General features: G+C 49.5%; 1 protein-coding gene across 2 annotated transcripts in view; it reads right to left on the reverse strand.

Annotated features, from left to right (window-relative positions):
- Positions 1-8,948, reverse strand: part of ATXN2 (ataxin 2) — an 80,945-nt gene extending 71,997 nt beyond the window's left edge. For both annotated transcript variants that reach the window (XM_090290913.1, XM_090290912.1), the window contains exon 1: positions 8,248-8,948. In XM_090290913.1, coding sequence (XP_090147039.1) covers positions 8,248-8,948 — 701 coding nt within the window. The remainder of the gene's footprint in view (positions 1-8,247) is intronic.
- Between the last annotated feature and the right edge of the window lie 1,162 nt (positions 8,949-10,110).

A 10,110-nucleotide genomic window follows, 5' to 3' on the forward strand; every position in this document is an offset into this window, starting at 1 on the left:
TGTCTCTTCCGTACGGCCGTGTGTTCCTAAGCCCAAAACGGACAGGAGGCTATGCATCTTGCAGACCCAATACAGGAACATTCTATTGGGCATCTCTTCCCAAAAGGTAACCCCTCCTTCGTCTCTACACGAGTCACTGGAGACGCCGCAGAGCCCTTGCCGACGGACCGCGAACCGCGGCGCTGCTTGCAGGTCCCGTCGGAAGTTCCCGCGGTGGAGCTTCAGCGGCCTGGCCTCGCCCCAAACTTCTCCCATCCTTAGCTGCAAACTTCCAAGTCTTCCCACTTCGTCCATTTACTCTCTGCATTTGCTGATTACTACTGACTAAATAAAAATGGTATCTTTTAAATCCGTCCTTCAGAATAATTCATCCTGTCCCAAGCCATTATTTTCTTACTACTTACAATTTTTTAAATCTCCCATTTCAACCCCAATTAAATGCTGACACCGTCAACACTCAGTAGCGCTACGCTTGCTGAAAATGACAGCTTTAACAGCAAACTAAGCTCAAGCACAGTAAACACGGAGACTTTAAAAATGACAGGAATGTTTGTGCAACGACCATAAAGGAACAAGCGAGTGACCCGTGGGCATGGACAACTAAATGGGGACTGACTGGGGGAGAAGGCGGTGGTGGGTGGGGCAGGGGACAGCAAAGGGGGAAACGGGACCACCACGATAGAGAAGCAATAAAAAAAGAAAGAAAAATAAATAAATAAAACTTGCACCAAAAGAAAAAAAAGAAACTGGAAAGGCCATCTGTTGGGGGGGGGCACCCCACCACGTGCGTTCTGAGGTGTGGCTCTGCCCTCATCTCAGCCCTTAAGGACTTACGTTGAAGAGGACAGGATGACTCGGTTGGGAGAATGTGATTTAGGCTGGCGAGTGAACACAGCGCGTGCGGTCTGCAAGAGGGACTTGCCCATCAGGCTGAACAGTCCTGATCCGATTCAGCCGGTAACGAGAGCCACTACAGGTTTCTCAACAGAAAGAGGATACAACGAAAGATATTTGGGGAGATTGTTATGGCAGTGAAGTGTGTACAAGAAGTCTAGACAAGAAGTGACCAACAGAAGCTTGCCAAGCTACAGTCAGCAGATACAGTCTGGTACCCAGAACAGGAGAAAATCACCCACCCCCTCCTCCACTCACACCACTCCCCTAAAGCCAAAAGAAATCTCAGAATCCTCTATGTAATGCGCCAATCAATCAGAACTGGCATATGAGGCAAAACCTGTTTGCCATCTAGGTTAAGGATCAGAACAGGATACTCAGAGAGGAAAGAAAAGGAAAGCCTGGTAGGAACACTACAGTTAACTTTATTTTTAAAAAGGACAAAACACACTCTTCCTTTTGAAATGTATGTCACAGAAAACAAAAAAAAAAAAAAGCAAAGTGGAGCCTTTGCTAATTGTAACATTTAGAAAATGATTTTTTTTTCTGGCTGGGTTAGTATCTTTTCTTAGATTATTGAATAAAAATCAAACTTTGAAAACAACTCCTAAGAAATATGTTATACTAGGGAAAAAAGGGAACAAGATTCTAAAGCCAGCTATGCAAGCCAGCGATGGAAGAACACTGACAAATAACCTGTGGCCTCAGTTTCCCCACCTGTAAAGAGAATGAGAACCAAAAGTCACCAGAGCCACTTCCAACCCCACATCTGCACTATTCTAAACTACTGAGGACCTACTACATGCCAACAGTGGAATGTAACAAAAATGGAGTACCTTACTTTTGGAAAAATGTATTTTCTTCTTTTAATAATACAGAAACGGAGCCTGAGAGTGAGTGACAGATCCACTCCCTCACTCACACAAGTGACTCGGTGCCAAGCCTGTCCAGGGACGCTGGGAAACAGTAGTGAACAAAATCAAGTTCCCACCTCACAGTTAAATTTTTTTTAAAATTTTATTGATTGATTTGAGAGAGAGAGGAAGAGACAGAGAGACAACAGAGAAACACCGACTTGCTGTCCCACTTATCTGTGCTTGGTCCTTGTATGTGCCCTGCACAGGGACCAAACCCGCAACCTCGGCACATCGGGATAATGCTCCAACCAACTGAGCTACCTCGCAAGGGCTCACAAAGTCAAACCTTAGTTATCAAGGGGTGAACCTCGATTCTAGCCTAGACTGGGGTTGCCAGATAAAATAAAGGATGCCCAGTTAAATCTGAATTTCAGATACTTAATTTTGTCCCTTTCAATCTGAGACATATTTATTCTAAAAATCAGTCACTGTTTTTTAGAAATTCAAGTTTAACTGGGCATCCTTTATCTTTACTTGGTCAGTCTGGCAACCCCGGCCTAGACGGAACTGCAAAAACCCTTCCTCAATCCTGTTATTGCAGCTAAGGACATCTACATAGAGACTTTGACTGCATCCGTGAAAAATTACTTTATGCCGCAACACAGTGTAACACGAAATGAAAAAGAAATTCTTTAAAACAATTCTTAAGCCCGTAACAATGCAATGCTTTTTAACATCTTCCATTCTTTTTCATTTTTTTCAAAAAATGCGTGTCATGACCCATTAAAGTGGTTTTACAATCTAGTAAGGGGTCATGACCTGCAGCTTAAAAAACATTCCTTTGAGAGATATGAAAAACAAGTTAATCTTGTCTCACAAGTCACCCTTAGGAGCACACCAATGAACGACCCTGTGCTATAAAACGGTGATGCCTCTGGGGTCCACTAGGGCGCAGAGCTAAAAACTTATAGCCAACCGGGATGGTATCCGGTCACGCACCATGTAACATTCCACACTGCGGGGGACCGCATACATGACAGCGGACCTGTAAGATGATCATGGAGCTGAAAAATCCCTGGCACCTAATGTAACGTGTTATACTCACGTTTGTGTTGACGCTGGTGTAAACAAACGTGCGCTTCCAGGCATATAAATTAAGAGTGCGGACAATCACAGCAGGGGGCTATCCCATCTAGGTTTGTGTGGGGACATTCTAATTTTGCCTAACGACACGTTTCTCAGAACGTATCCCCTTCAATAAGCAGCTCATGACTACTTTTTGAGCTGGTGTCCTTTTTTCATAAGTGTCCCATCTCTTAACTATCTATGAGACCATTATTTCTAATGGCTGTCAATGTTTCCCTCTATAGAGTTTTACCTCTCTACTTCTTAGCAATCCGTAGATCAAAAAAGCAAACTACATAGAATCATATGCAAAGTAAAAGCAAATAAACTGAAGGATGCCCTGAAGAGCTCCCCTTTCTGTAATCTGCAAAGACTTAAAATCTTTTCTGTACCTGATTTTCACATGTTTCAGGAACAGTTAACTACACAAGGTCCACAAAAAAAATGTTTATGCCTCCCCAAAAGAAAAATGCATCATTTGGTTCAAAACCAGCCTTTTTCTTTTTTTAAACTACAATTATAATCAAGATCAATCTTGACTATTTACAAAGATTACTGTACTGCTAAGAATATTTTTTAACATCTGATTCATAGAAAGCAGTATGAACAAAAACTGGTGATCACAAATATTGACAACATTGCTAGATAAATCCTCTCAAGGTAATACTTACAAGAGGACAACACTCTAAAGTTCTGATACACTTGATAATAATAAGCCACACTCATTTATAATTACATCACAGACAAGCCTCATACCACAAACTGACAGTATTTACAAAAACTCCATTATAGAATGCCGTTTTATCTAGTTCCCAAAATGCAGCTAGCTATTAATCATGGCATGAAATTGGTATTTTATAGCCACTTGACTCAACTTCAAGTATAAGCAATCTACATAAAAATTTTTAAAGGAAACTTTAAATTTTCATATGCATACAACTGCAAATAATTTTCAGCAAATAAAACATATGGTTAATAATGGGTGTGGCAAATTTTCATAAACAGCCCAGATCCATAGCAATGCTAAACCATTAAAAATAACAAAACCAAGGACTTAACATTAAAGAAGACTTCATATCACATACATACAAAATTACACATATATTTTCAAAAGATAAGGAAGTAGACTTCCTATTTTACCAAGCCAAATTCAAGGTTACAGAAAGACATCCTGAAGGGCAAGGACGGTCTGTGGCCGTATGTTCTTTACAACACACAACATGATTCTGTCTATGTCCGTCTGCATTTACTTAAGAGGGAGGGTGTCATAAATCCTACAAATGTTACCCTAAGTCCCCCGACCTCTCAAAGCTTAGGGTTTCCCCCCTTCTAATGTAAAATAAAATGTTCTGTGATTTCTTCATGTTCTAACATTCTAGTTTTAGGGGAAAAAAATATTTAAAAAGATGATATATACATCGCAGGTATTACGTTCTAGACTCACCCACGCCCCTGCGATAGGTGAAAATTCGTGAAGTAGGAACCTTACATTTACTTTAGTATTTATATATATTTTAAGGCTTTATAAACCCTTCCCACACACTTATAAACTGTTCCCACTCCCTTATTAACCTTTCCCACTCCCTTATTAACCTTTTCCACACATTTATAAACACTACTCATGTTCTTAAACATATTCTACACTCTTAAACCTACGTCACTTTAACAACATACGTATACAGTACGGCAAAATCCCGCGATATAGCGAAAAATCCGTGATAAATAATTAAATATAATATTTTTTAAAATCCCACACTACAGGGAGGCCGCAACAAGTGAACCTCAATAGAGAGGGGCTACGGTACTGTTGAACCCGAAACAGTATGTAGCGTGTGATGCCATTTTGTCTGACATAGGTAGGCATCATGTATGCGTTAACAAAGCATCTGAAAGACATACAGCAAACTTCTAACCGTGGTTATCTCAAAGAAAAGATCGCGGGCAATTTTAATTTTACAGGAATCTGAGCTTTTTTTGTTTCTCTGCATTCTTACTTTTCTACAATGAGTATTTAAAACTGTTTTTCAAATTATATGAGACAGGACTTTCAAATATAACCAACATAGTACTTATCCAAAGACTGTCTCAATTTATTAATTTCAAGAATAAATCTGTTCTGGACACTGGTTCAAGTACATCTCTTTTCTCTGTTACACTATAAGCAGCTTAAGATCAGGAACCACACTCTGTACATGCCGCAAAGCTCTCAATCTTACATGTATGTCATCTATATTACATCAAATCTTTTGAATTGGAGTTTTAAGTTAACAGGGAAGCAGTTTACAACACAACTGCCTGGGAAACTGCAGCTCTGCTTCATCTGGCAAGCACCTTTGTGGGGAAAAGGAAAAGATACGGATTAACCGGTGCTAATTCCCAACAGTGCCATGAAACTACATAAAAGCTACCAGAAACAAACCGATCATAGGGTAGCAGCTAACGAAAAACACTTTGATGAATGAGGGAAGTTAACAAAACAACAAACCACCAAAAAGCTTTAGAACAGGTTCCTCAGGACTTGCATTCTTCTCTTCGGGAGAAATACCAACATAATAGATAAGAAGCCGTGTGTCCTCGTTAATACTAACAGTCACAGTTTTCAAAGCAGCTTCACACCTATTATTTCATTAAATCCTCAAGAGAAACCAAATTCAAACTCAGAAATAATCAGGTGACTCACCACAGCACTTAATAGAGTATGCACTGTGCCATAAATGTGACTTTTCCCTTGAAAGTCCCTCCCTGTGTCTGACAAACTACTGGAAACTTACACAACTGCTGGAGAGTAAGATGGCACAGCTAGCAGGAGCCATGAAAATCTTCAAGCCCTTTGACCTAGTAAAACCACTCCTGGGAACTTTCTCTAAGGAAACAGACTGAACCAGAAAGCTATTAGTATAAAGACGTTTATTGCACCATTATCTATAATAGCAAAAATGTGGAAACCCAATTCCCAACAATAGAACGGTTAAGAAGAAACTTTTAAAAAATGTCATGGAAAAAAAAAAGCTGAACACAAAATAACACACACAGTCACTAAAACAACATAAAAATGAAAAAGGTAAAAAGCCAAAATAAGGATTGGATTAAGGTAAAATTATGTTCAAACTTTAATATTGTGGTTACATTGTTCTAAGAGAATAAAAGCCAAGCCATTCAGATCCAGTAGTCACCCTCCCCCCAACAAACCGCCCAAAAGTCAAATATGAAGAAATGCTGCATTATTTAAAGCAGACGTGTATTTCCAGACTCTCAAGAGTATTTTTCTATCTCTAAACATGACAAAGCCAATGCTGCATTTTCTTGCTTCACCCTTGGTCCCAGAAACTTATTTAACTGCTGATACATTCGAACCCAAGTGAGGACACCCTAGAAAGTGTTAACTGGTTTATAAAGAACCCGGTAACTGTGGTTCAGAATTCAAAGAATTCTACAAGTACATTAACTAAAGACCTGCACAAGAACAGAATGGCATATTATATGAACCCAATACATTAAACAAAACCATGTAATTATCAAAAAGAATAGGGCTGCAATTTACGTCTCAAGTAAAAGAACTTAAAAGTCTAAGGAAAGCCAATGCAACTTAAAAAGTCTTAGTTTTAATTCTTACTTGAACAAGTTGACTGTATCTGCTAGATTTCTATGGGATCGATACCTAAGAAGGAAAAAACAATGCATCATCCTTTCCTAGAAAAAGTCTATTTAATTTTTTCCCCATTTTTCTCTATGGATGCCACTGAGGAGAAACAAGTCACAGAATCCTAGATGGATTAGCTGGGAAAACCGGCATGTCATTTAAATTAGTTTAGCTAGATAGAGCTCTTATAGCTATTTCAGAAGAGGGGAAACTGGGGGGGGGGGGTAGGAATAAAAAAACCAATATTCTCCCCCCCCCGCCCCCACACTGAAGGCAGCAGCATTCCAGTACTTAAAACTCTGCTCAGTTCCATCTTGATGGGCAACTGCTGCCATAAATGAAAATTCTTCGGGAACGGACTGCTGAAAACCTGTTTTCAAAAAGAAGTGAATGAAGAAAAAGCAAGCCCCTTGGCCCACCTCCCAACGCCCGGGGCGCCTGCCCAGCGGAGGGCCCGGCACGGAGACGGACCTGCGTGCCCTTGGTGCGCTCTGGCGGCGCTCCCCAAGTTAAGGACACCGGCCACAATGGAATGGAGTCTATTGACATTTGCTGCCCCGACTGAACACTAAGCATTTTCTCAGTTCGTGAAATACGAACTGACAGCCACCCCCCGACACACACACACCCCCCACGGGCCTTCCCGCACACACACGCGCCGGGGAGTGAGCCCCGGTTCCCTGAGACAGCACTGCGCCCCCAGTTTCCACCACAAACCTGGGGACTGGGGGTGGCGGAGACCACGCGAGTCAGCGCCCGCCCGGCCGCCTGCAGGAGCCCCACCATGTTCCCTGCTGCAGTCCGTCTGCCCTCGCCATCTCCCACGCGGGGGCGGGGGGCGGGGGACTGCGCAGCGCGCCGGCCCCCAGTCCCGCCCGGAGCCCCACGCACGCCCGGGCCGGCCCTCGCCCACCGCCCCGGATCGGCACTGCGGCTCGGCCCCCACCCGCGCCGGAGAGGCCCCGCAGGGCCCGGGGGGAGGCCGGGAGGGCGCCGGCCCCGCCACCCCTTCCTCGGGCGGGGGAGGGCGCGACGCTGCGGGGGCGCGGGAGCCCCCGCCGCCGCCTGACCTTTACCTGCGGAGGGGCGCAGGGCCCGCTGCCCGCCCACCGCCACCCGGGGCAGGGAGGGGGCGGTTAAGGACACTGGACAGACCCTCGGGCCCCCACATGTGCCCCGCGGCCGCCCCGCCAGCGGGGAGGGAGGGACGCTGCCCTAACTTCCCCCTCCCTCGTCAGCCCCCACTGGGGCGGGGGTCGGCAAGTTTCCGGGGACGGGACCGAACCCCCGAGACCCTCCCCCGGTAATATTTGTACTGAGGGTGGGGGCGCAGCCCAAGCACCCCCCGTCGGGGCGGAGGGGGCAGAAAGAAGGTGGCACAGGGGCTGACAATTGCGGAGACCTGTGAACCGCTCCCCAACACTTACACGGAGGGGGAGGCTGCCCGGTCCGTCCATCTTGACCGTTTGGGGGAGGGGGTGGGGTGTTGCAGGCGGCTGGACACGGCCTGACACTCCCCGAGGAAGCCCACGGCGCCTCCCACCCACCCCCCTGGGCTCGAGCCCCGGGCGGGGAGCCCCACCCCCACTGCGGGCCCCCGGCCCACCGCCCCCCCACGGCGGAGCCCGGCCGGTCACGGGGCGGGGACGGCAGTGCGGGCCGCGGGGGAGGGGACGCGAGGCCCGGGCCGGGCCCTGCCCCGCGCGGAGGGGGCTGGGGCGCGACACCCACCTGCCCAGGCCCGGCCGCCCGCCGCCGGCGCCCGCCGCCACCGAGGAGGAGGAAGCCGCGGCCGAGGACGACGAGACTGAAGGCGGTGACGGCGCGACGGCGGGCGACGTGAGAAGGCCGCCGCCGCCGCCGGGCTTGCGGGCATTGGGGACCGCGGGCGGCTGCTGCTGCTGCTGCGGCGGCGGCGGCGGCTGCTGCTGGGGCTGCTGCTGCTGGGGCTTCAGCGACATGGCGAGCGGCCCATACACCGGCCCGCACGCCGGGCGGGGACAGCCGGGAGCCGGGCGCGCCGAGGAGACAGCGGAGCGCGGCGGGGACGCGCGGGCGCCGAACGGGGAGGCGCGGGCTAGCGCGGCCGGGGGGGCCCCGGGGCCCGCCACGGGGAGGAGGACGACGACGAAGGGGCGGGGAGGCCCGCCGAGTCCGAGGAGCTGCCGGGAGCCGGGCCGGGCCGCGCCGCCGCCGTTGCCGTTGCTACCAAAACAGTGCGAGGCGGAGGGAGGCGAGCGCTGCCCAGAGGGAGGGGGGCCGGGGCCGCGCGGAGGAGGGGCGGCGGAGGGATACGGGGCCGGGGCCGCGCCGCCGCCGCCCCGCCGCTCCGGCCGCGGGAGCGAGCGCCGTCCGGGCCACCGCGGCGCGGCTGGGCGGCGGGGCTCGGTGGCCGCGGCCGGGCCCCGCGGAGCGGCGGCCGCCGAGCGCATCGGGGGCCGGGCGCGGGGACGCTCCCCGCAGCGCCGCCGGGTGGGCGCGGAGGCGCGGGACGGGAACTCTTTAGCGGAAGTCGGAAGGGTCGGACGGAAGCAGAACGTGAGGCGGCCCCAGGGCCGGGAGGGACACGTGAGGAGCGGGCGCCGCGCTGGGCAGCGCTCGCGGGGGTCGGCCCAGGGCCCGCGGCCGCCCCGCCGGGATCCGCCCTCCGCGAGGCGGGCCTGCCCTTTGAGGAGGGCGGGCGCGTCTTTGCCCGCCGGGCCGGCTCAGTGGAGAGGGCTGGAGGCAGGCGCCTCTTCCCCGCCCCCCGATATTGCTTCAAGGTCCTTCGCGTGCTGGGGGAACCCGAGATGGCCCCCACCTGATGCAGCCTAAAAAAAGGGCTGCGCTGCTGCCTTCAGGGCAGACATTATGTCTTGCGACGTGGGCAGCACCTTGAACGCCAGCATCCCAGCGTTCTCCTTGTACCGCGGCCCCCGGCACACAGCGGGCCCTCTCGGTGGCACTTGGTGGCTCTCAAAGGCAGGCCGTCCTCTTGCCCTGCCACGACTAATGGCCGGGCCGCGCACATCTGGCTGCCTTTCCCCCACTTTTTCCACCCGTGCCACACGGTGACCAGAAAACTGGCCATCTGACCGTCATGTGAACCCATTTCCCCTCACTTGAACTTCTTTTCTCCTCGTTTGGGAGACCCACAAGGAAGTGGACGTGACCGGGAGCGCCATGGAAAATGGGGTCTCCTTCGCTGGAGACAGAGCGGACCGCGCAGGAATGTGCGGACTTTAGACCTTGGCCCCTTCAGAAGTTTTACTTTAACTCGGGTTGCTAGCCAGCACAGTAGTCCGTTTTTCAAATGTGTTGCAATTAAACTGGAAGCAAGTACGATAACTTCTTTTTAAAAGTGAGGAATCTAGTTTTTTTTTTTTAAAAAGTGGAATGACTTCAGGAAATGATAGGAGGTAAACACCAAAATTCCCCTCAATACCCCAAATACAGACATAGTATACTGAGAGAATGATTAAGCCACGAGTCTCCAGTAGCCAAGCTGAAGAGAATCTCCTACTCAGTCCAGGCAGAAATGATTGCTATATTCCGTGAACACCCGAAAAGTAGGAAAATCGGCTTTATCTCCTGTCTGAGTAAAAAGGAGGCTGG

The sequence above is a fragment of the Furipterus horrens genome, unplaced genomic scaffold (genome assembly GCF_987537825.1).
Source record: "Furipterus horrens unplaced genomic scaffold, mFurHor1.1.pri manual_scaffold_11, whole genome shotgun sequence".
Classification (NCBI taxonomy): domain Eukaryota; kingdom Metazoa; phylum Chordata; class Mammalia; order Chiroptera; family Furipteridae; genus Furipterus; species Furipterus horrens.